The sequence below is a fragment of the Corvus cornix genome, chromosome 11 (assembly GCF_000738735.6).
Source record: "Corvus cornix cornix isolate S_Up_H32 chromosome 11, ASM73873v5, whole genome shotgun sequence".
Lineage (NCBI taxonomy): Eukaryota > Metazoa > Chordata > Aves > Passeriformes > Corvidae > Corvus > Corvus cornix.
In genome coordinates, this window is record NC_046341.1 from 20,384,481 (window position 1) to 20,410,230 (window position 25,750).

The 25,750-nt window shown below is 46.3% G+C and overlaps 2 protein-coding genes across 5 annotated transcripts in view; one reads left to right on the top strand and one right to left on the bottom strand.

Moving 5' to 3' along the window:
• PEPD (peptidase D) overlaps positions 1 to 10,661 on the top strand; it is a 144,811-nt gene extending 134,150 nt beyond the window's left edge. For all 3 annotated transcript variants that reach the window (XM_039558165.1, XM_010396477.3, XM_039558166.1), the window contains 2 exons: positions 1,734 to 1,925; positions 9,990 to 10,661. In XM_039558165.1, the coding sequence (XP_039414099.1) occupies positions 1,734 to 1,925; positions 9,990 to 10,136 (339 nt within the window). In that variant the 3' untranslated portion in view covers positions 10,137 to 10,661. The remainder of the gene's footprint in view (positions 1 to 1,733; positions 1,926 to 9,989) is intronic.
• A 4,980-nt stretch (positions 10,662 to 15,641) lies between these two features.
• CEBPG (CCAAT enhancer binding protein gamma) lies at positions 15,642 to 22,727 on the bottom strand. 2 transcript variants are annotated; one of them, XM_039558416.1, is made up of 3 exons: positions 22,626 to 22,642; positions 18,614 to 18,769; positions 15,642 to 17,708 (listed from the first exon to the last, which is right to left on the bottom strand). In XM_039558416.1, exon 3 carries the CDS (start codon positions 17,596 to 17,598, stop codon positions 17,146 to 17,148), a length of 453 nt encoding a protein of 150 aa, XP_039414350.1. In that variant the 5' UTR covers positions 17,599 to 17,708; positions 18,614 to 18,769; positions 22,626 to 22,642; the 3' UTR covers positions 15,642 to 17,145. The 2 variants fall into 2 exon arrangements, with proteins under 2 accessions (XP_039414350.1, XP_039414348.1); XM_039558414.1 differs by lacking the exon at positions 18,614 to 18,769 and having other exon boundaries at positions 22,626 to 22,727.
• Between the last annotated feature and the right edge of the window lie 3,023 nt (positions 22,728 to 25,750).

Here is a 25,750-nt window from a genome sequence, read left to right on the forward strand (position 1 = left end):
TTATTGTTTCAAGTTTAGAAATATATTGATTTTGTTTGAGTTTTGATAAGAATACAAATTCAAAATGCCTTGCTTAATATCACACTACTCTTGTTTCCTAGGCTCAGTAAAACAAAATCATGTTTTCTTACTTTGGTATAATATAGTGCTCTGCAAAGTCTAAATCAAACGTATGACATAAAACATATCGAATACACAGTCAAAATGGGCAAACCTATGTCCAAACGTCCAGGCTGGTTAGCTCTGGAAATCTTGGCTGCTATAAGGTGCTGTACACTGGAACAGATTAAGCTCTGCAAAGGGAAGAAAAGCAACCCCAGCATTGCTTGGGTGACCAGTGAGAATACAGCAAACACTGTGGAGGGGCTGCTGCAAAGAGGTATTTCTGTAAAACAGGCTTTTTCTGAACTGAAAGTGGAGCTCAAGAGCAAACAGTACTGCAGGGCTGTACCCATTCTGAAGAGGGAATGATTCAGTAAGATGAAAACATGGGTAATGTGCAGGGCTCTGGCCTCCCTCCATCACCCTGCACTGGCCTGGCAGAAACGTGGGAGCTCGGCTGTGCCAGGACATGGTGCCCCAGCACCGAGGGTAGCGCTGGGCAGGGCTTTGTTGGGGAGAAAGGGGAAGTTTCATCCTCGTGATACCAGTCATGCTGATAGTGATGCTGACACCAGTTGCCCCTTCTGCCGGCAAGGGAAAGTACTGTGGCTTTGGCCAGAAGCAAGATTCAGGAAAGCTACGTGGAGACCAGATAAATAACGCCGTAGTCTCACAGACATGTTAACCTCTGACTCGCTGGCTGGAGCAGAAAAGGTTTCATGAGCAGAGTGTATGTGCACAATTGCAAGCTGGTGGGCCTGTGAGCTGTTTATGGGCCATTACAATAATTTGTTGGGGGAATTTTGCTACAGTTGCAAAGAATTTTCAAAAAGCTAATGGGGTTGAGATATATTTATTCTGACATTGCAATACCTGTCACATTTAGGGGAAGAAAATGAATATCCAGAACTAGTCTTTGCAGTGTTTCTAATTCCTTGACTAAGCACGTCCTGATGGATCATTTTATTTTACCAGCTTTTGGGAAGAAGAGAATGTTTTGCTAGTTAGGACTTGTTTTGACTTAACTTTTAATAACACCAATCAGCACCATGTTGCCTGAAAGTCTGAATCTGACAAAAGTTTAGTTTAAATGGGCTGCTTTTATGAGGTCATGTGTAGACTCATTGCTCCTGAATCAAGATCATAAATGTGTAATTTTAATAACATTTGGTGAGAATAAGTATTTGCATATCCTTGGAGAAATTGTTCTCTGCTGCATAGTTCAGCTGTTTCAGCCATGACGTGGCAGGGGCATTTCAAGATTTGCATGTCGCTTACACTACCATACTTTGCAAGGAAGGGTAGAGCAAGGAATAGTGCAAGTAATTATTTTTGCTTTGTAGTGCAGTATTTCTCCCAAGGTAGAGAGTAACAGTACCAAGCGTATCCAAAGCCAAGATTTCTGTGGTGCAAAAAACAGTTTGGGTGTTGAGTTGAAAACTGGTCATCACTCTGTGTGAAAGCTAAATGAGGACCGATGGGAGGGAGGTAATTGCATAGCTAAGTTTCAGTCCTTTATGATTATTTTTTGTATTTTGTGTGTCTTGCGGAGCAGTCAGCATAGGAGAGCTTGACATAAAGTCATCCACGGGTTGCCTTTGTGTCTGAAAGAACGAGTGTCTGTCCTGCAGGGAGTGGAGCGCATCGACGTGCCGGGGCTGCGGAGCCTGCGCACCGCCCGCCGCCTGGAGCAGGGCATGGTGCTCACCATCGAACCGGGCATCTACTTCATCGACCGCCTGCTGGACCAAGCCCTGCGGGACCCGGCGCAGTCCTGCTTCATCAACAACGACGTCCTGCGGCGTTTCAGAGGATTTGGTGGGGTGAGTCATTCTTAGCAGATGATTTTATTAATTGGTTTTCTCTTTGTTTGCCCTTACTATGTATCTGAGGAGAAGTCTTTTGGGAGTTGTAATGTATTGCACATAGGGCTGTTCCTGAAGCAGTACCTTGAGTAATTTGGACCATTTGACTCTGCAGATAAACTGGGGGGTTTTATTCTAATTTTTTAATGTGGTTTTGTACTAGTGGTGTCTGATTAATGAGAGACCCATATTTTTCCATTGACTGAAATATCCTCTGCCAGCACCAGACAGTGGCTTGCCAGGTAAGTGTTTTGTCTAATGTGTGAAATGTGTATGTTATGAAATATGAGACTGAGTTCTGTAGTCTAGAGTAGGCTTCCTTGACAGCAGCACAGTCCAGTGCTTCCTGCCAGGGCAGAAGAGCCTGATGCTGTTTAAGCTGGGGAGGCAGTAGATGAAAACAGCAATAATTGCTCTTACTGGATTATTGACAGAATGGCATGAAGCTTGTGCCTCGTGAGAGCTGTCCCCGTTTTCCAGAAGAATGGCTGATGGTCTTCCCAAGCACCCAGGCTCAATGTGGCAGGCTCAGGCAGCATTGTGCACAGGAGGATTGGCCACCTTGGGAGGTAGAGGTGATCTGGGCAATCATTCCCAGGCAGCAGCTGCTGGGCAAGTAGAGGGGCCTTGTTTGTACATACTGTCCAGGACACATTTCCCATTCAAAGCTGTTGCCTTCACAGAGCGTTCAGCAGTTGCAGTGCTTCCAGTAGGTTTTTACTTCAGCAGGGCAAGCATTTGAAGGCTGCCACATTGTTCTCCGAGCATCTGTATTCCTTCACACAGGAGATAGAGCATGCAGCTGCAATGATCCATCCTCCCCATGGCTCTGCTAAGTCTCAGTGCAGCAAGCAATCACTGGCAGTGGCGGTGATTTTCTGGTATGAAGTCATTCATTAGGAATTGTCTGCTGCTGCCATTTACTAATTTATCACTGTACCCCAGCCATGAGAGGGTGATGAGACTGTAGCACTTTGGTCTGAGCTGCTTTGGAACCACCAGCCCTGACAGAAAAGGTGTGTGTGCTGTTCCCAGTCATGGCAGCCAACCAGGCTCTAGGGCAGCCACCCATGATGTGGTTGCAGCTTTATCAAGAGACACAGGACTTTACCCTTGCTGGTATTTAATTCACTGCTGAGGTCTGGGACATTATTTGTCTCTGTGTTGTTTCTTTATCAAGATTTGCCAGCCAGACAACTGAGGTATTGGTGAACAAAAGGCAGCTAATTCTGCATTTTCTAGCTGTGAGCACATTCTGTACGACACCACATGCTGCAATGTATTTTAAAAGAACACTGTGATGTGCTTGTGTAGCTTGACACTGCAATGGAAACAGGTTTAACTGTCTTCGTTTTCCTTGTAAACACTCTGTGAGTTTTTCAGCATTTAAAATGATTCCTGGTGAGCTTTCCCTGAAATAGCTCAGCAAAGCCTATGTTCTTCCCAAATGGCTGTGAATGCCTGCCCACTCCAGCTCTGCAGCTTGAGGTGTGCCTGTGGCTCACCTGCTGCCTGTGGTTGCACAGAATAGGAGTGACAGCATGGGATCTCTACCTCGCTAATAAGTTGCTGGATCAGGCACTTTTGTTCCAGCAATTTCAAGCAAAGTCTAACTTTGTTCCCTCGTTTTTGCTTAGCTTCCTGTAATGATGACTTAAGGAGTCATCATTAAGGAGAGCTAGCCAACAAACTTTGCTAAAAGAAGGGGAGGCCCAAAAACAATTGAGCAAAAATCTAAATCTCTGATCCCCCTGTGAACAATATATTTTACTTAGAAAAAAAAAATAATACACACATACCCTGAGCCAGATGTTGTCACTTGATTTTGTCCAGGAGAAGAAAGAAAATAAAATCTGAGACTGGAATACATCTGAATATTTCTGCATTCTTCACAAAAGCTGAATTATAATGCAATCAAAATAATCTTTTCCATCTTTACCATTCTGACTTGATTCTGCATAAATAGAAGATGCAGTTTGTGCTGAGTGCTTAGTTATGTACAAGATGTTTCATTCTAGTTTATCCAGAGTGAGTGAGTATTTCTCACAAAAGCATGCCAGAAAACTTCCTTTCTAAGGAGATTTTAAAAGATCTTGTAAAGCCCAGTGCTTTTACTGACAAATATTAACAGTACAGGGGCTAGTACTGGTGTCAATTCTACCTGAAGATTTAACTACAGCCAATCCAATCTTCCTTTAAGTTTAAAAGAAAAATACATTCTACAAAAGGAAATAAGTAGTCCATTTCCCTCTGCAGAGCTCAGCATTAATTAAAATGTTCTTAATTTGGTTTAGTGTAATTCACTTCAAAAATGAAATAACATTCACTGAAGTAACACCACTGTAATTCTGATTAAGTCTGTCTGCACAGGGAATTTGTGGATTTTTAATAAATTCACCTTGAATTCATGTCTTTTTTGAGCTTTGGATAATTTTCTTGACCGTGACAAGTCTCTGCATTGAGAAGCAAAGCTCTCCTAGGGTGCCAGAAAGGGCAAGACTGTAGCCATTTATTGTAATTTGTTCTGCCTGGAGTTAGCCATGAAGAGACTGTAGAAGCTGCAGGAGCAGGAAAGAAGAGTCGGCGTGAGCTTTCCTTGGCTGCCTGCACTGCTGGGACAGGTCCATTACCAGCCCACCTTCCTGCACGCCTCAAGCACAGACACAGCCTCTGTGGCTGTCCCTGCTGCTCAGGGACCTCTTCATCGGGGCTTTTACCAAACAAGCTCTTCTGGGTCAAATACAGATCCCTCCAGAGGGAAGCAAGCAGTGGTCGGGGGATACTGCCCTGTCTGAAGCCCTACACTCTTTACTTGACAGCCGTTGAGTTCAGTCCTTCACAAACTTCCTTGGCCAATTTTGGGATGTTTCAGTCACATGTACTTCAGTTCTCCATCTGCTAAACCAAAGTCCAGTTTACCGAGGTCATAAATCCTATGGGACAAGGGCTGCTGCTGGATGCTGGCACAGTGCGTGGCCCAGGGCACCTTTGCTCTGCCTGGACTCTGCCCCCACACACTCCTAAATAAACACAGATGTGCAAATAGAGGGATGTGCACACGGTTGGACGTATTGCTCAGGAAAAGCAGCCGAATCCTCGGGGAAGGGGAAATGCTGACTCCAAATGCTGCCCTTTAGGGTTTGACATTTCCATTCTTCATAAGCTGATTACTGATTCATGCAGTTCATATGATGTTTTCTCAAAGACACAGTAAAGCCATTCAGTCTTTTTTTGGCCTTACACATTCAATCTCTGTTCAGGCTTTATTTTTCCCTAGGATTTGTAGAACTAGCACTAGACTTAATATCTGAAAACTATGCAACTTAGAGAAAATGCTGAAAGACGGGCGATAAATGCATTACTTTCTTTTGTTTACAGATTTTTCTCCTTTAAAAATTAAACAGATTTTAAATTAAACAAAGCCCAGGACCTTGAAGATCCGAATATTTTTCAAAACAATAGTGCTTCCCTTCCTCAGAATAAATGTTAAACCAAATAAAAAGCAGGATATTTAACTGCTTCTACCTTTGGTTCAGAGAGCCATATAGTTGTCTCTGTCCTGATTTTTATTTTTCAGAAGATTACACTCTGTTTCTGAGTTCATGGTGAATTTGTATTGTGAAATGAAATAAGTTTACTACGCAATAAACATTATGCTCATCTACTTTTTAACATTGCATATTATATCACAGTAATAGTGCTACACAGCATTTCTTCTAAAGTTTTCATAGGAAAGCAGTTGTCACAATATACAGACTTAACTTTCTTTAAAAGTTCTTTTAGGGGAAGTGACAGGTGTAGGCAACCCAAAACCTACTGCTAGTTGCTTATAAACCTTCTTTAACCCTTTTCTCTTGTCTAATTAACATAATTAGATTAAAGTAAGACCAGCTGTTTCTAACCTGTATTTAGCTTGTAGTTTAATATTTCTTCTTGAGCCTGTGTGAAGGGACTGGGCACCTGAGGCTTTTTTCCCATCTGTATTAGTTAATCTAATAACATACATGGCCTCACCCTACTAATATTGATCCCCTTCTATAAAAATGTGAACATTTAAATGTGGACACTTAAAATAAAGGTTCTCTTGACATGAGGACTTGCTTGTGAATGAAACCTGCTTGTGCCAGGAAGACTACAGCATGGGATGAGAGTCACTGAGCACAGAGTCTACTGTCCCCTATAGAAAACATCTTGGCATAGCCACTGTGTGTAACAACAGGAAAGTGCCTTCCCCAGCCCTGCACCCCTTGCCTGGACCTGGGTTTGATGTAAGGCAGCTCTGTTTCCTAACCAGTCCCTCTGAGATACAGAAGTCAAACTCTGCTCGTGATAAGTTTGCTCTGTTAAAAATTACTGGTAAGTCGATGGCTGAGTTGAAATAAGTTCCTTGGCTACACACAGCTACCTCTGTAGGACACCAGCTGTAGGAACAGACTCACAGGTCCTTCATCTGAATGTCTGCTCATCTACTTTGGGTGGTCCCATGTATGGTCATGTCCTGTCATCATTTCCAGGAAAGTGTCCCACTCTTAAGGTGTTTCAGCAATAGTGTTGCTGCTTTCCACAGCCATAATCACACAAATGCTCAATAGATTTTAAAAAAAGGGGGACATTTCACCAGTTGCCTTTTTGACATCAGGGATCTGTCATCATGTAAATCTGGATTATTTAATTGGCCAAAATAGTTTCTTGATTGTCAAAAGCTTTGTATATCTGTTGTCCTCCAAAAGAAATTAGTAAGTGCTACAACCCTGTTTCCCCTGGAAGGTAACACAGGAGGCTCTGGGGAGCATGACTGTATTAGTAAGTCAGGACAAAGTACGAGGCTGTACAGAGCTGACAGCAGCCCTGGTGTTTAACTCCTGTGCTGTCCTTGGCTGTGCCCCCATGGCCCTGCTTTGGGACAGAGCTGGGACCATTGAGTCGAGCCACATGATGGCCTGTTGCTAGTGTTAGGCAGTTGTGCAATCAGGTCTATCTAGACAGATCATGCCACTACCCTTGATAAGAAAAAGGCATTTTAGGAACAGTCCTGGCATTCCTGACCACTGCATCTTTACAGGAGTGGTTTTTTGAAGTGTGCCATTTCACGCCAAAATAAAGCCTCCCCTAGGTTTTTGCAGAGCACCCTGAAAGCTGGGGGTGCAGTGAGCCTCACACACTTCAGTGCCCAACTCCAAACCACTCTGTAGCCCTGAAACAAGCAGCACTGATGAACAAAGAGCCTGCAAACAGGGACTGCGCTGAGAGCAAGTTTCATAACCACTGTCCCCCTCTGGGAAAGGCAGTCCCAAGCCAGTGAGCCTTGCCAGGCAGATCCAGCATCTTTCCTCCATTTGGACAGAAGACAAGACCAAATGACAGGCGCTCCTATGGGGAAGGTTTTGCAGGTCCTCTGAAGCTGCTTCTTGCTGCTGCTGAGTTTAAACTCAGGGTGAAGCATGGAAGGTGTGAAGGAAAAGAGCAAATGAAACCATTTCCTTCCCCTTGAGAGCCTGTTCCTCTGCATTCATGTTGCTTTTAGGCAAAGGAAAAATTAGGCACTGAAAATGGGAAATCTGTCTTCTCTGTTGTGGCAAGCATCCATTTCAGGTGAGATTCATCCAGTAGAGGAAGGGTTAGATCCTGGCAAAAGAAGTGGCGTGTTCCTAGGGAGTGATGGATAAGGCCCCAGGGGACCAACCGGTGGTTCTGTGTGTGCCTCCATCTACATCCTGAAGACCATTTGGAGGTGCTGATGCTGAGCAGGCTGATGTGACACTACTGGCTCTCCCACTGTGGATCGATTGTATGATCTCCTAACAATGCTCCTCCTATACGAGGAGTGGCTGTATGTGGCACTCATCCTCCCCCATTTGGTCATTCTCAGTTCCCTGCCTTTGGCAGCTCCAGCCCCCTGTGTGCTCTCCTCATTCAGGATGTCTCACTTCTCACCTCCACCAGGCTCTCCCTACCTGGCCTCCTTAGCCAGCCCCAGCTCTCTTTGTCCATTATTTGTCAGTCCTGTCTCACCTTACTATATCTTCCTTTCCCTGGTCCTTTCATCACTCTTAACTATTTTCCAGCTCCTTCCCCATTCTGTTTTTCTCTTGTGGCCTAGATAGAATACAGCGTGGACAGACACCTTGCCCCACTTGTTCTTCCCCACTATAGTCTAGCTTTCATCTACTCTGCTTTTAAGTCAGTCCATCCTCCCAAAGAGTGCAGAGGTACTGATGAAGGCATAAAACACGGAGCTGGAAAACACAAACCATTTTTCTTGCTTTTTTGCTAATGTTACTGGTTAAGCAGATGAATTGTGGCTGATACATCTCTGTAGCTGGGGAATTTCAGCTCAAGCTGGGGGAGGTTTGTGAAGCTGGCAGTGCTTGGGAAAAGGCTCTCTCTGTAGGCAGAGTCAGTTCTAGCTTTGGCTGGCCTTCCCTCTGCTCTCAGACTTACTTTTGCACTGACATTGTTACTTTCCACATCATCGCTGTGCCCAGCTCCATTTACACTGGTTGGGCTTGCCAATGTGATGCTTAGGCTTTTACCATCTCACCAGCTCTGTCCCTGGATTCTGGCACTTCTGCATGGTTTCCCTAGTACCATCAGGTATTTAGCAGGGACTGGTCCACCCAGGCAGGCTGTGCCCAGGCCCAAGACCCAGCAGGACGGGTACACAGCAGGATTTGCCTTTGGATGCAGTGGGACCCTTGTGCTGAATCCTTGGGTTATGTTTTGCTCAGCTGGTAAAATTTGAAGCAGTGAGTCAAAAAGCCCATCCTGGTAAAATCTGTTCAAGTGCAGAGTCATTGCAGGTGTTGCTGATCTCCTCTGCAGCAAGGCACCCGCCTTTCAGGCACACTGAGCATACAAAGCCTCACAGCTTCACATTTACAGCTGTCCAAAATAAATGTGTAAACTCAATGGACTTTGTTTATTTAATTCTGCTTTATAATACACTTAACTTGATACCAAGTAAAAGAAATAATCTGGCAAAGACATCATTAAACAGTTTAATAAGGACTGGATTACTCATTTTGTTTGAACAAATGGATTATTTTGCAATCAGAAGTACAAATGTTAACCAGCTTTATTTTTAGTTGAAAATGTCAAGAGGTCAGAAACAATTAAAGCAATTGTAAGGTGGGAGTATCCAGGGTTTGTGTTCTTTTGGATTTACACCTTACTAAAATTGCTTTTATTGCAGCTTAGCAACTTAGCAACATTTTTCTGATAAGATAACGGGAATGACTGTGTAGGCATATTTACTGGTAAGAAGAAATTAGAGACAAACAGAAACGGAGCACACTTTTCATTTTAATAGCAAAAGTTGAAAAACTGAGAGGATCTGCTTTTTCCTTCCGTGGTTTGAAATATAGAGATTGTATTTTAAATGAAATGTCTGACCTCCTCAGGACTTTCTCATCAGCTCAAAATCAATGTTTGGAATATCAGCTGCAAACTATTTCATGTTCAAAGTTTCACTTTGAACATTTATTGTGTTTAGAGAAAAGTTTTAAGTGCAGAGTAGCTACCTGAATTGCAGCTCAGCAACAGGATGGCTTTGAGAACAGACACTCTGGGCATCAGGAGGCACTGTCCCTAGCAAGCCATGTGCTAGGAAGGCTGGAGGAATATCCGAGGAAGCATGTTCTTTGTACTGCTCCTGCTGTCGGGGGGTTGAGATCTACTGGCCCCATGAAATGATGTAGCATGAACTCACTGTTGCAGCACCTTGCTCAGACTGTCCTTGATGCAGCAGAGGCACCTGAGACACCTGAGGGGCCACCACACCACACCAGGGGTCACCACGAACCTTGTGTGATCCCAGGAGGGTGGCAGGGGCCAGTGGCCCAAGGGAGATTGGAACCTACAGAGCCCCATGCCAAGGTGCTGGTGGTGACAAGCAGTTCCGTGCTTGCAGTATGATGCATTGCCTGGGTTTCACCAGCCCCTTGTGCCCTCGCTGCTGTTGCTGCCTGCTGTGCTTCTCATCCCCATCTGGAATGCCTTGGTAATCGTGTGTTCCGTGTGCAGGTGCGGATCGAGGATGACATCGCGGTGACAGCCACTGGCATGGAGCTGCTCACATGCGTCCCACGGACCGTGGAAGAAATAGAGGATTTCATGGCAGAAGGCCAGAGCAGTTCCAAATTTGACTGCCTCTCCAGCCAAAAGCAGTAAACTTCAGGATGGTACTTACTGCCTCAACTAATCAGTCATCATTCTGATTTAATGCTGCAGCATATAAAATAAAATGCATCCAATTCTTACTAGCAAGACAGGCAGGCAGGCTATTAGCTGGAAAACTTCATGCATTAAAAATGAAAGTAGAAGGCTTCAGCAGTTGATACCCAGGTAACTCAACTGCTGCTTGCAATCAGCAGTTTACGTGACCAAGTGGCAGCTAAATAGCCCTGCTGCCTTATCAGTGGGGCTTATACTTCTGTCACATCTCAGCTCAGATGTGTCTTGCAATTAAATCTGAATTTTGATGATTAAGACTCTGAAATACCAAATGGATTATCTGAAAGCTATGAGCAATTATAACACTCAAGTCCTTTTTTAAACTTCATCACAAGTCCTGTGAAAAATAGAAATAAAAATCAGTTGTTCTCAGTGGACATAATGACACTTATTTTTCTTATGGATCTGTATCAATGCAGTAAGCAGAATCAAATTTTTATTAAAATTCACCTTGGCATCATTTATGTTCACAACTTTGTGGTCATTATGTTTTTCTGCTCCAGTTCCTGCTTCTTTATCTGACCCTACTACAAATTCATGCTCTGCAAACTTTGACCCTTTGCTAGCCAGTTTTCTGCTCTGGATAGTGGCTGCACTGATCCTTCACACACAGCCCCATGCTCATTATATTTGTTCATCTATTTGTTCCTTAAAAAAATAGACTGCTATGGTGTTCGTGACCCTGAAAAGTTGAAAGAAAGGAATATCTTTGCTGCAGGGCTCATGGTCACTCAGCAGTATATGCTGTGCAGCATGATAGAGTTATTTTTAACAGTTCATTGTTAGACAGTTCAGAATGAAATAATGTAAATTTTATTTGGATACATTACAGACATATTAATGTTGGTCACAAAATGATTTTCCACTCATGCAAGATTTAAATTGCCAAGAGAAGCTTTTTTTTACTGTAGGTATTCATCAGCCTGCAGGATAATAAATACATTTCTTGCATCATAAAATAGCACTAGATGCTGATAACTACATAAAAATAATCTTTCTTGCTTTACATACACATCAAAACTCCTGTTCAATATTCAGGCTCTGTCACAGTTTGACTGCAAAGCCACTTCAGAACATCCCTCTGCTGTGTCAGGGGGAGCTGAAGCCACAGCAGAGCATCAGGGCCCTTCTGGGTCTCACTGCCAGCCACATGAGGATTTTCCCACTGAAGGGATCAGCTGAGTTGTTATCTCAGCATCTTGGCGTGAGCATCTCAGTTCTGTTGCTCACACCAGGCCACTGACAGGTGGGTGATGGGATCCACTGTGAGTTCCTGCAAGTGCCCATCTCACACAGGGGGCACAGCACAACATGGGCTTTGATGGTGTCAGAAACCACTGTGCCGCAGCCTTTGTGCCCTCCTCAGGACTGGATTTAGGCCTGAAATAATTTCCTTAAAAACTGTCTAATATGTTGCTCTAGGAGAGCTCTTTTTGCTAAGCAGGTTGGTCTGTGTGACAAGAACCTGCTCTTTATTCCCAACAGCTTGGTGACCCATTGCTACCTAGGAAACTGCATGTGGGAGACCAAAGAAACATTGCAAAACAATCCAGAGGACTGCATTAATGTCACTCAGTTAATAAATAAGCCTATATACATTTTTTAGAGGTTTCTTGACATTGGTTTGTAAGAGGCAAGTGCAGGAATTCTTGACTGTGAAGGGGAATAGTTTTTTGAGGAAGGGAGGGTGTGAGATGAGAAGCTTGTATGTGCTGCTGTATTCATATTCCTGCTGTGCTGACTGAAATCTTCCACCTCTGAGATGTAGTACCTGCACAAGGACATCAGGCTTCGCTTTGGTAGCCTTGCAGATAGGAGAACACAGAGTCTTTTTGCATTGCTCTGAACTTACCTGCCCCTAAAACTCAGGTTTTTTCAGTGCAAGACAGTGATCATGGCCTCAGCCTCGTTGCCCAAGTGTTTTCCTGCGGCAGGCTCTGAACACACCCAGGGGATGGCTCACTGCTTTGGGCACTCCGAAACCTGTTGTTGCTTGGGTTCAGCAGCAGTTACTATTTTATAGTAACACTTTACAGATTTTGAAAGAAGGAGAGCTTTGGAACTGTTTCAACGAAGCCATCACCCCAGTGTAGTTAATAGGCCTTTCCCTGGCTGGGATGAATGTTGGCACAAGCTGGGCTCTGCTGCTGCAGAACAGGTCGAGCAGTGCCGAGCTGTGCAGGAGGCAGAACTGGTTCTGCTTTGGGGTGTGGCACGGAGCCGCCGCGGGGCCGGGGAGCACCCGCTCAGGTACCCAGCTCCCTGCTCTGCCTGCCCGGCATGGGGATGCATTTTGGTCTGGATGGGGCATCCTCTCCCATTTTCCTTCATCATCAGGCCCACAAACTTGGTTAATATAAATTTCATCGTTCATTCCAGAAGTTTGTTCTGTAATTATGATCGTTTTTATCCACTTAAGCAAAAAGTGAATTAGACCTTTTTTCCTAAATTGTGGAAGGGAAGGGGAATAAACATTTTTTTAAAAGGCAAAATGATATTTAATACTTTAAAATGTGATACTTAATAATTTAAAGTGTATTAATGGGGTGAAAATATGGGTTATGGCAAATTTTCTTTTTGACTACATCAAGATATTTTATACTCTTACTATCACGTTTTCCCAAATGCCTTTTCCCCTTGGCACAAACAGACTTGAATAGAGTGGCACCGAAGTAACAGAGTATGTGTTATGCTGAGCAAATTTGTGCATTTAGAAACGTCTGAACACTTCTGAAATGATACATGTAAATTGCTGCAAGAAATTGCTTCAGCTCCCTCGGGTTGGGTGCACTCTGAGTTTACCTTGCAATTACCTGGCTGCAGCTAAAGGAGTGCAGCCTCCCAGTGCTCATGGGGGCTCGAGCAGACCCCTTCCCTTAGTGGTACAGTAAGAAAGTGGGAGTCAGGTTTCCTGGTGAAATGTGTGGTGCTGTAACTGTGTGTAATGACAGGAACTGGATTCTGTCACAGACTGGAATTAAGAATAATGTGTCAAAAAGAAAATCTTAACTTTTAGAGGTCTACACTGAAATTTTCTGTGCCTTGCAGCAGACGGGTGAGATGGAGGTACTTTGCTGTCACACAGCCTGGGCTACTTCACCTTGGGGGAAAGGGCCTTTGCTCCTTGGAGCAACTTTAGCAGGTGGGGGCTTGAAATAACACTGACCCCTTTCTTGCAACCAGCCTCTTACTGAGGGTACATTTAAAACAATGATTTGTTACAATTATAGCAGTAAGAGGCTGCAGAGCCCGGTGCTCCTCCCAGGCCTTGTCCCAGTGTCAGCCAAGGCCAGGGATCGCTGTCCCAGTGTCAGCCAAGGCCAGGGATCTCTGTCCCGGTGTCAGCCAAGGCCAGGGATCGCTGTCCCGGTGTCAGCCAAGGCCAGGGATCTCTGTCCTGGTGTCAGCCAAGGCCAGGGATCGCTGTCCCGGTGTCAGCCAAGGCCAGGGATCTCTGTCCCGGTGTCAGCCAAGGCCAGGGATCGCTGTCCCACTGTCAGCCAAGGCCAGGGATCCTTGTCCCGGTGTCAGCCAAGGCCAGGGATCGCTGTCCCGGTGTCAGCCAAGGCCAGGGATCACTGTCCCGGTGTCAGCCAAGGCCAGGGATCCTTGTCCCGGTGTCAGCCAAGGCCAGGGATCGCTGTCCCGGTGTCAGCCAAGGCCAGGGATCCTTGTCCCGGTGTCAGCCAAGGCCAGGGATCTCTGTCCCGGTGTCAGCCAAGGCCAGGGATCCTTGTCCCGGTGTCAGCCAAGGCCAGGGATCGCTGTCCCGGTGTCAGCCAAGGCCAGGGATCCTTGTCCCGGTGTCAGCCAAGGCCAGGGATCGCTGTCCCGGTGTCAGCCAAGGCCAGGGATCGCTGTCCCGGTGTCAGCCAAGGCCAGGGATTGCTGTCCCGGTGTCAGCCAAGGCCAGGGATCTCTGTCCCGGTGTCAGCCAAGGCCAGAGATCGCTGTCCCCGTGTCAGCCAAGGCCAGGGATCGCTGTCCCCGTGTCAGCCAAGGCCAGGGATCGCTGTCCCCGTGTCAGCCAAGGCCAGGGATCGCTGTCCCAGTGTCAGCCAAGGCCAGGGATCGCTGTCCCGGTGTCAGCCAAGGCCAGAGATCGCTGTCCCAGTGTCAGCCAAGGCCAGGGATCCTTGTCCCGGTGTCAGCCAAGGCCAGGGATCGCTGTCCCGGTGTCAGCCAAGGCCAGGGATCCTTGTCCCGGTGTCAGCCAAGGCCAGGGATCTCTGTCCGGTGTCAGCCAAGGCCAGGGATCCTTGTCCCGGTGTCAGCCAAGGCCAGGGATCGCTGTCCCCGTGTCAGCCAAGGCCAGGGATCGCTGTCCCAGTGTCAGCCAAGGCCAGGGATCGCTGTCCCAGTGTCAGCCAAGGCCAGGGATCGCTGTCCCCGTGTCAGCCAAGGCCAGGGATCGCTGTCCCCATGCCGGGAGGGGGGGCGGCTGGAGCCGTGCGGGCGCGGCTGCGGGTACAAGACAAAGGTGCTGTGTGGAGGCTGCGCCGCCATTTCTGTCGTTTCTGTTCCTGTCCCGGGGCAGGAGCGGCGAACGGAGCGAGGGCCGCTCGCGTTGGGCTTGGTGAGCGCTTTGCGCGGCATCGCCCTCTCTTACACGCTGTTGTCATTAGTGTTGTTGCCATCACTGTTTGTTTTCTTATCTGGTTGCTGTTTCCAGTAAATTGTTATCTCAACCCGTAATCTGCAGTTTGTCTCTCACCTGAGGGGGTGGGGAGACGAGAGTGGCTGCGTGGGGCTCATTCTCCACTTGGGCTTAAACCACAGCATCGGTAAAGAAAACCAATGCAGAGACTGATAAACCAGAAATCTGATTTTCCAAACAAATTACTTTTCATAACTCAGTGGTTTAGTTTTAAACATGAAAGGAGTGGGATCAGAGCTGTCAGGAGCAACAGGTGGAAAAGTCACCCTTCAGAGCTTTGGAAAGAGGATCAGCCCCACTCAGGAGAGATCTAAGAAACCCTTTTCACCAAAATCAGAAACAAACAGCCAAGATTTGCAGTCTCTATTCGGACTGGTAGAGGAGGGCCCCACACCGGCCAGGCAAACCAACTTCAGGACTACAGGGCCACACAGTCCCAGTTCACAGGTCAGACAAGGCAAGAGATTAGTGCTGGCCTTTTCACCAGAGGATGTGCAGTTAACAAATGAGATGCCTTCAGGTCATCTTTTTCCTTGTAATTTTTGGTGTTCTGCTCCTCTCCCCTCCCTCTAATTGCAGTAAATTTTCAGTCTTAATTTTTTTTTTCCTTTTTTGTTAAATCAGGCATTTAGACAAAACTGTAATGAGTTTCTGATTGCTTCCATGGAGCAAAAACCTGAGTGAAAGAGGGGAACAGAGACTATTGCACTGATTTCTCCAAGATAGCTGAGATGGGCAACTCAGCACTTGAGGGAAATAGAAAAGGCACAGGAAAAACGAGGCCACTACAAGCAAAACATTTTTATTAGCTTCTGGTTTCAACCCTACAAACTTAAGATGCAGTTAGAATGAAAAAAAAATCTGTAAAAAGTCTACTATAATCCAAAACAATCCATTAAAGTTTTCCACATGTATTAAAAGTTTAAATTCAAAAAATAACTTTTCAAGGTTTCACTCTCTAACAATATTTCATAGAGGTAACATCCAACTTTTTTCCTAAGTACAGATACAAAGCAAACAAGCATCCTCCAAAATAATCTATGGACAAAGGTACTGTAAGAGGGAAATTAAGACAGTGTAGTAATCTACAAGACAGACACACAGGTTAAATGTAAAATAGCCATACCATCAATGAAATACTTAAAAATAAAAATAAATTAAAGTTACATCAAAGTTCCTGCTTTACTTTGTTTAAATCCTCAATACAACACATAGGACTGCATTATGGATCATGGCAAAGACTTAGCAGTAGCAATAAAAAAGTTGCTACAGAAAAACTTCTATGGAAATAACACAAGACCAAGGATACTCCTTCACACAGCTGTATGATGCCTGTACAAATTCCACTGAATCAGTTATTCATGCTAGGGCCATTTATTTTTAAAACCACTGTAAATTTCTGTAAGATGAATGTCAGCCAGCAGAGATCCATATATCCCAGCTGAATATACTGTCCTGCCCCTTTCACTGTGTAGCCAAGCTGCACTTTTTGTTCTCCCCAGTACCTCCTTCCCAGCAAGAATGCAATTTTGCAGGGCACAGTTTTTTGGTAGCATTTTGAAATTTTCTGAAAACCAACTCTTGTTCTCATAAGGCCCCAGTCACTGAGCATATCTGAGCAGTATGAACACAAGCTTAAATAAAAGGCTTTGTCAGTGTGCTGCTTTGCCTCTCGTACATGATGCTTCATGTGCCATTTGGAGGCCGCCTGTATATTATCATCAGAGCATATTGTTATTTTTCTGGTGAACCTTGGTAAGCATCCCAGCCTCACTATTACTACAACGTCCCCATTAACTATAACTGGGCAGGAGGGACCTACGTGGTGCTTCATAGGACTTGCTCTACAGATTTAAAGTAAAAAGCATTCTCCACAGCCTTTGCATTTTGTAATACGTAATGGAGAAAACAAAGGGCCTAAATACACTAACAGGTATTTGAAAAATCTATCAAATTACAAGTTTCTGATACTATAGTGAGCCATCCTGCTGGATTCCTCCCATTATGCAAAGTCTAAAATGGTAAGTGAACATTCCTGTGAAAATGTTATCTCCTAAATATTACATTCCTTGTTGGCTAGGAGTTCAGATCTGCATAAATCTTTGCAGAAAAAAATATTTAAAACAAATACCCTAACTAGTTTCTGGTTTGTTACAAATCTTCAGTGTTAAATCTAAAAGAAGAAATTTCCACAAAACAATGACTAAAGGTACAGTTTTTGGTTGGTTACTGCATGGGCACTGCAGACAAACTGCACCTCAAGAGTTCATTCCGTAAGGTCGCAGGTGTTTACTGTCCGCTGTTTTCTGGATTTGTTGTGGTGGTCTCAGTGCCAACAGGTTGCACATTGTCTGCAAAATTGTGGGCATGCTCAAGGAACAAGTCTTTGAGTACGCTCAGCTCCTTGGTCAGGAGTTTAATTTTTGCCTCTAAACGTTCATTTTCTTCTTTAAGCTGGTTGACCCTTTGCAGTGTGTCTTGTGCTTTCTGCTTGCTTTTTAACCGGCTCTTTTTCACTGCCATGTTGTTTCGCTCTCTGCGCTGACGATACTCATCACTGTTTCTATCCACAAAGGAATTTTTCTTTCCCTGTTTGCTCGGAGGCACAGCTTTGCCTCCACCACCAGGACTAACTGGCACCAGCTGGGGAACCTGCTGCAAACCACTGGAGTGTGCTTGGGTGTGAATCACACTTACTCCACTCGCATCTGTAGTGGTGTTCTGTTGGGATGTCTTGCTCATTTGGACAGGCTGTTCTTGGACACAACAGAACTTATTAGGAGACTGAAAACTCTTGTGTTTCCAGAAGGTGTTTCCAACAGATCTTCACATGGATTAAGGGCAAGGTGAACCTAGTAGGGGAAAAAAAAAAAGCTATTAAAGATGCTGGCTTGAGCTACAATCTTAGACACCACCAGCTTTAGCGTAAAGTACTGATGGTACATCTGGCAGTGACACATCATAACTGTTATGGAAGTGGACAAGCTGCCAACTACATTTCTGAAGCCTCAAACGTATTTGGATTGGATGGGACTACTACTGGGTCATCTAGTCAAGCTGTTTGAATTGTTCACTGGCTTCACTCAGTTATTCCAAAGCCATCCCTGATGGATGGGTGTCTAGCCTAGCCTCAAATATCTCCAGTTTCACAACCTCTGTCTTGGCAACATGTTCCACTGTCTAACTTTTCCTCCAGTTGTACAATTTTCTTAGTTTTCAGACTGGAGTTTTCCTTCTGTGGCTTAAAACTATTAACAGCCTGACTCTTGACCAACAGGGGTACTTGATCCTTGTCCTCTTCGGACCACATCTCTGGGTGTATCCACAGACAAATTCCTCCCTGATCTCTTTTCTCTGGAGCAAGGGTGCTCAGCCTGTCCACCCACCTTTTCTCAACTATCTTACAGCACTTATTTTAAAGCTGATGTTCAAACTGATGGCTGTTGTAAGGTCTACCAGTACTGAGAGGGAAAATAAATCTATGGGAAAAGGTAGCACATTGCAAAGGCTGTGTCTGGGTGACATTCAACCACAAGCGATGTGCTGAGCCTGTAACAGTATGTATGGAGCAGGTGGGACAGGAACACAAGGTGATGGCAGTGTAGATCACTACACAAAGACAGGGACTGTCACCCATAAAAAGACAGCAACCACAGCTGACTCATCCACAAATAAGGTCCCCTGCCCTAGTTCATGCACTGGTCATTGTCCACTCTCCAGCAGACAAACTGGCCTGATGAGCAAGACATCCTCTCACCTGACTCATGTTCTCCCGCTGCTGAGGTCAGCCTGCTCCTGGCCCTACTGGTGGCACAAGGAGGATTCCACCATAGCTGCTGCAGGGCCATGGCCCTGGCAAGGCTAACAGCTGGTCCCCTTCTCTTCTCATCTCACAGGATGACTTCCTAAATGGCTGGGAGAGAAGAGGGGAAGGGCAACAGGACGGTCCTAAGCTCCTGAAACACCTACCTATGGTTCCAATGAAAAATACTCAGTGATCAGTCAAATCAGTGTGGGTTTGTCATGTTGAAGAAAAGCATTTTACTGGCACTAAACAATCCTACTCTGAGGTCAGACTGCGTGGCAGCAGTGCAGCCCAGCACTGTGTCACACACACACGCAGTATCGCACAACCAGGGTGATACATGCTGCCTGCCCATCCTCCAGATGGCTGGGGAAAAGCAGCCAGCTGCAGCAGCACTGGGCAGTGCTGACTGCCCGGGGTGGGCAGTGGCCAGCCCAGAAACACGTCTCGCATCTGTAACAGCACAGCGAGGGATGGCTTCACTGTCTGGCTGATGAATGGAGGGATGTGGGAGAGGTTTGTAAGCAAGCTTCTGTGTGTCACTGGTCATTCTAAACTCCCAGGTTCATCAGCTGTGTACTGTTCCTGTTTGTTTTTCTCAGCAGTCTGAGTTGCTGTTTTACTTTCGGATGGGATATCATTAAAACGTCAGAATTCAACTGTGTATATCAACTGCGTATTTTTTTCCATGATGAAGGAGCCAGAATGAGATGCAGCTGCAGTGTGGTTCAATAACATTCATGGAAAAGCCCACTAAATTTGGCTTGAATGTTACTGAAAATTAACATTCCCTGTCACTGAAAGGTCTTCCCACTTGTGAAGGTGTATGACTACACCCACACCCTTCCTATCAAGAAATCTTTTCATTTTCCTATTTCAGGGCAGAATGAGACCATCAACTCTCTTTGACATCTGTGGAGCTGAATCTAGATACATAGTGTCTAACACCTTTGTGTTAGTATTTTCCCAGTTTCAACTCTTAAAGCAACTTTTGCAAACCATGTTTCAGTCTCAGATTCTGACCAAATAAGCAGTTTGGTTGGGCAGTTAAACTGAACACCCTGCTGACAGGGTGTTCCTGTACACCAACACAAGACTGGCAGGGCCAGTTGTATTAGCTGTGCATGTGTAAATGCACACACATTTTTAGTCAAGGTGTTGAGTGTATGCTCCTCTTAGAGCATACACTGGCCTTGTCTGCACTTTATTTTAAAATACAGGATTTCTGTAGCCCTCAAAGCATATACAGTTTTCTTAGGTTGTCTCTGACAAGTATATTTTTGATACCTTTTTCAAATCAGACAGAATGTCCTGCTGTCCCCTCTGCTTCAACACATTTCAGTGCTTGCAAAGTTCACCTGGACAGGCCAGTTATGTCACCACACCATTTTCACAATCTGGTTTTTGTGCTCCATGAGCTGCTACAGAGGAAGGGGTGGCTCCTGCCCCCAAAGGAACCCCACCTGACACCTAACAAGTTTCTTCACATCACCAGGTTCCATGTGCTACTTCTCTCTATGCTATCAAAACTATTTAATACTGCTTTAACACTCCTTTCCTATCTCTAACAGATTTCCCTAAGATTCAACAAAAAAATTATTTGTTCCATTAAACCTAATATTAATGGAGTATTTTAGTTGGGCAGTACATGGATATAAGCAGAGAAGACAACCAGTGTCACACCTCTCAAGCAGGAATTCTAGCCCTGCTAGAACAGACCCCGCTCTGTTTTTTCCCCACTGCAACTGATTTGGTTTTTCTGTTTTCTCGAGTGAGACATGCTCTTATCTGGCCTGATGATTAGAACCCTTAACTGGGAGCTGTGACACCTGGATTCCTGTCCTGCTCCAAAGAATATGCAGAGCAAGTAGCACTAACTGTACTGTATCACAGAGTTACAGGAGTGCTAACAGCTGAGGCTTGAAACTAGTTTTTCTACCTGGTGATGTGGAGGCTGGATGCCTATTACCAATTGTCAGAAGGCTATCCCAGATAGCAGCAGGTGCTATGGGACATCCTTCAGCAGATACTGCAAGGAGATTTAAAGGCAGCAGGTACGAGACATAGCGAGGGGACTCTCAAGAAGGGCGAGGTAAAGGACGTGGTAATTAGGAGAGGCCAAGAAGGTGGGGAGGCAGATAGGTCTCCAATTTCTCAGAGCCCGTGCAACACAAACGCAGCTGCTCCATGCCTCTCCACACAGGTTGCTTTCCCGTGACTGGGTGACAGCCCCAGCACAGCAAAAGACAACTCCTCAGCCAGCCAGCCCAGTTTCCCAGCATCTTGTTCCCATAAAGCTGCTCATTAGCTTCAGCTCAGCAACAGCCCTAGGCTGGTTCCACCCAACACATGGTAGTGTTTCCAGTGGCCAGTTAGAACTGCCTAGTTCTCTCCTTAGGCCACCAACTGGCCACCCAGGGAACCAACTGGCCACCCACTACAGCGTAATAGCTGGTAACTCAAGAGGTGTCTTCTCAGGCAGAAAGATGTCTCTTACTGTCTCACAGTACTCCTCAGGGACCAGTGAAGCAATGAAGGCCTTCACTTGCTTTCACATACACAAAAAATAAAAATAAAGACATTAAACTTCCAAATGTTTGCTTTGGCAAAAACAAAAAAACAAAAAATGTGTTTTGTCAATTAAATCAGTATTTTTCTTAACTTGGTAGCAAAGAATCCGAAGTGTTTCTCTCTGTTCCTTTCTTGAGATGTCGCTGAGCTGATTCTGATCATTAGTCAGAATGATTTTATTGCACAAATTCACGCAGCTGTCTTGTCAAATGCAAAAATCGTTTCCAATCTGAACAGCAATAAGTGGCATCTCTTGTCTTAGACTTCAGTAGGAACACCATGATAGGATCCGATTCTAGATTACGATGACCCTGTACTAAGAACAGTGGCACAGAACTCCAGGCACGCATCTGCTGAACAACAGGAGGGCTGATTCCTGCACGGTTCACACTCACAGTTTTGCAGGAGCTGATGCTAGCGCCCACGTACTGAAGGCTGGGCAACAACTTTTGAGACTGAGTAGCTCAAACTCATCATTTCTTGCCATAGCTGACAACATCACTTTTCCACATTTATTTCAAAATCTCAATTTTTATTATACATCTTACAAGAAAAATGCACTCTGACATCCTTAACAGACTGAATCAGAACACATAAAGCACGTATTCTGACAGAATCCCAAACACTGGGAGGAGGTATCAAAAGACTCTGTCTTTCGAATTAAAACGACAGCTGTGATTTCTAACGATGAACCAATTCCTTAAATCCGAAAGTTTTGAAAATTATAAATGCTTATACTTTCCGAAGAGGCTCTGCATGGCAGTGTTACGGAGCTGCGACTGCTCTTCCCTGCCGGATGTCAGCGCTAAGGCCGACGCCGAACTCCCTGCCTGCCAAAGCTCCGGTTTGAAACTTGCAACTGGAACTATGGAAATTCGCCGAGAACCTGAAACATCTGTGGAGACGCTCCCCAGGGCGCCGCGCGGCGGGAGGGGCGCGCACCGAGCGGTACCGCAGGCGCTCCCGAGCGCCCCGGGCCGCATTCTCCGGCTGTCCCTCGGCCGAGCGCACTCCTACCCCGCCGCACCGTGAGCGGCCGCCCAGCCCCGCCGCCAAACGCCCCCGGAACCGCCCCGGCACGGCCTCACTCCCCCCTCCCCCCGCCCCCGGGCCGGGACCGACCACGGGGACCGGGACCGGCCCGGCCCTCCCCGGCGGGCCCATGGCGCCACCGCCGCCCTCCCCGGGCCGCCCGCCCGCCGAGGCCGCGCTGCTCCTCCCCCGTCCGAGCGGGGCGCGGGGGTGCCCGGCGCTGCCAAGCCGTGACTTCACCGGGGGAGGGGAGGGGAGGGAGCCGGGGCCGCCCGCCGATTGCATCACGCGCTGCCGTGCGGGGCCCGGCGGGCGGGGCGGCCGCGGCCCCCCGGCCCCGGCGCGCGCCCCCCGCACTTACCTGAGCGGCGCGAGCGGCGGGAGGGGCCGGGCGGGCCGCGCTCGGTACCGTGCGCGTGCGGCGAGCGCCGATTACGACACCGCGCGGAGCCGCCCCGCCCGCCCGGGTGATGCAACCGCCGCGTGATTGGCAGCGCCTGCGGCCAATCAGCGCCCGCGCGGGGCGGGGCCGCAGCTCGAGGGGGGTTTGTGCGTGAGGCCCGCGGGCGGCCTGCGGGCTGCGCGGCGGCCCCGGCGCGGCCGGGGGTCCCAGCGGCCTCGGCCCGGCCACGGCCGGAGCCTTGTCACGGCCTGAGTCTGGCCACGGCCTGAGTCTGGCCACGGCCGGGGCCTTGTCACGGCCGCTCGCAGGGTTTGTCCTGCGCTGCTGCGGCCGCGCTGGAGGACAGCGCGGTCACGGGCACGCGTGTCGCTGGGCCGGCTGCGCCCGGGCCCCCAGGAGGCCTCTTCCCCTGTCTGACGGGGGACGGGATCGAGAGGCTGCCCCGCCCGGGCCGGGGGCTGGCGGGGAGCGAGGCGGCTGCCTCCCCACGCCGCTGGGGAACCGGGGGCCCGCCCGTACTTCCAGGAGGCTCCGGCACCTCCCACAGCCCGAGGGGGAGAAGCCGAAACCGCGTCTCCGGCTGAGTCCCCGCACGGGCAGAGCGGGGAGCTTGTCCCGGGCCCCGCGGGAGGGAAAGCGCAGCTTCAGTGTGCCCGGGCCGGGCCAGGCCCGGCGGTTTCCTGGGGGTACCGGGCACAGGCTGTGGGTTCGATCCTCGTATGGGCCACTCGCTTAAGGGCTGGACCCCATGATCCCTGTGGGTCTCTTCCAACTCAGAATGTTCTGTGATTCTGCTGAAGTTGGCCAGGGCCCCACGGGCATCGAAGTAAATGGTGGTGTGTTTCTGTACTGATTGGCATCTCCTAACTGTTCCCAGGCTGTTAATTAACACCTGACAGTGCGTTCCCATCTGGATCCTCGCTGCCGTGTGGATTTGCTTCCGTAGAACGTTGTGAGATCAAGGGGAAAGAATATCAAAGACATCAAATAAAAGTAACAGCAGCTCTCTTGACAACAGAAATTATGACAAATTTCTAAATGTTATCGATTCTTAGTTGATTTTTCTTTTCAAACTTACTATTAGAAAAAAAACCCTAAATGCTGGCGGACTAGGAAACACCTGGGTCATAGAGTTCAATGTCACAGGAAGATTATGCACCATTTCACTGGTATGTTTGTTGTTATAAAATACATCACTTTTTGTGGAGAAAAGTTCTTTTTGCCCATAATGTTTTCCAGACACTTTGGTTTGTATCACTTTAGTTCTGCCCAAACAAGCATACACTTACTATATATATGCACACATATGCTCACATCTCAAGCTGTGTGTGAGCAGGGTGTGTTTGCAGCTCCCTGAATGGGAAATGTACACTTCAATACACAGGTGTGTGTGTGTTTGCAGTGGGCAGGTCTGAAAATCATCTGTTTATAAGGTAGGCAAGTTTGAAACAAGTTCAAGTGTGCAGACAGTAAAACAATACTGTAGGAAAAGTGGGATTTTTTTAATATAGAGGAAAAAAAATTTAATGATTTATGCTACTCTTTAGCACACAGACTTGCTTGAAAATGTTTTATGTCTGCAAATGACCTGAGAAGAATTAGATTTGTAAATACAGTTGCAGAGCTCAGTAATATAGATACAATTATTTGTATTTACCATTTTTATGGCTGTCAGATGTTATGGAGGGGTTTTGTTTTGTAAAGCCGTGTGGAAAATAAACCATATTTGCAGAAAAATTCTGAGGGTTAGTCTGGGCAAACAGTTTTACTCAGCTCATTTACCCCAAAGATACTTTTCCTTGTCAATCAGCAAGTATTTGCTTTACCTTCTCTAATGTTTTTCTGTTTCTTAATTGAAACTGTTACATTTTCTGTGACAATGACTCATCCACCTATAGCTAGAGTGAAATTCCAGGTAAGCATTAAACATTATCCTTTGCTCACAGTAGTTAAGTAAATGGGTGCTCTTAGTATGCTTTCCTAGGATTGTAGAGCACTTTATGACCATTCATTCTTTAATCCTCATCAAAGATAGCTGAAGAAAATAAAAAGCAGACAAACTTATTCTCACAGAGTCTGATTATTTTAAACGTTAAAGCTCACACATAATTCCCTGCGTGTAAGACACTCCAGTGCTTGGTTGGCATCGTATCTTGCTACAGGAAACCATCACACAGTGTACTTCAGTTTTTGCAGGATACTTTTTCTCCCCAATGTTACAGTAAAAATAGAATATCATTAAAGCAATCTAAAAAGTAAGCACAGAAATATATGGACAGCTGGGATGTGGCATTGAAATACACACTTTACCTGCTCATATACAAGTTGTGCCAGATGAGCAGTAGCTCTGGAGTCGGGTGTCACAAGCAGACACTGGTCCCTGCTGGGATGGAGCCCTTCTCACTCTTGTTCTGGATGTGTTCCTATAGCACCGGTTACCCATATGACTATAGATAATACTATAAGATAATAGTATCTTATTTTCACATGCATTATCCAGTCTCACAGTTGTTTAAAGACTTCAATACTGGAAAAAAATTACACTGATATTCAGTGTCTTCAAGTAATCTACAGCAATTCACGTTTAGAGGCAGAAAGGCCACTGAGGAAATAGAAACAGTGGAAACTGGAGTTAGAAGGTATAAAGGGGAGAGGAGCCTGTTGGGACAAATGTCCCTGTTTACTGCCCACTCAGTATGTTCCCTTAACACAAAAGCATTAAGAAGTTCTCTGGAGCCTTTCACCTGGAGTGAAAGCTATTTTGTGGCCCTTGGAATAGTTTCTGTTTTGTCTGCTTCCATTGCTCACGCGTGTTTCCTCTGTCTTCATGGGCAATTATTTCTTTGTCTTAAAATAAAACCCCTACAAACTCCTGGACTACAACCCACGCATTAAATGTTTCTTTCTGTAAGCATTTGCCCCTGTTTCCCTCATGGGTAAGCCTTTGCTGGATTTTTTTTCACTTCATTTCAAAGTTTGATTTTCACACATGATGCTGCTGTTTACTTTTTCCCTCTGGTCTAACAGCCACGCCTTTGAATTCTAGAGAAGAAATCATTAATTTCTCTCCAGTGATTTAGAAG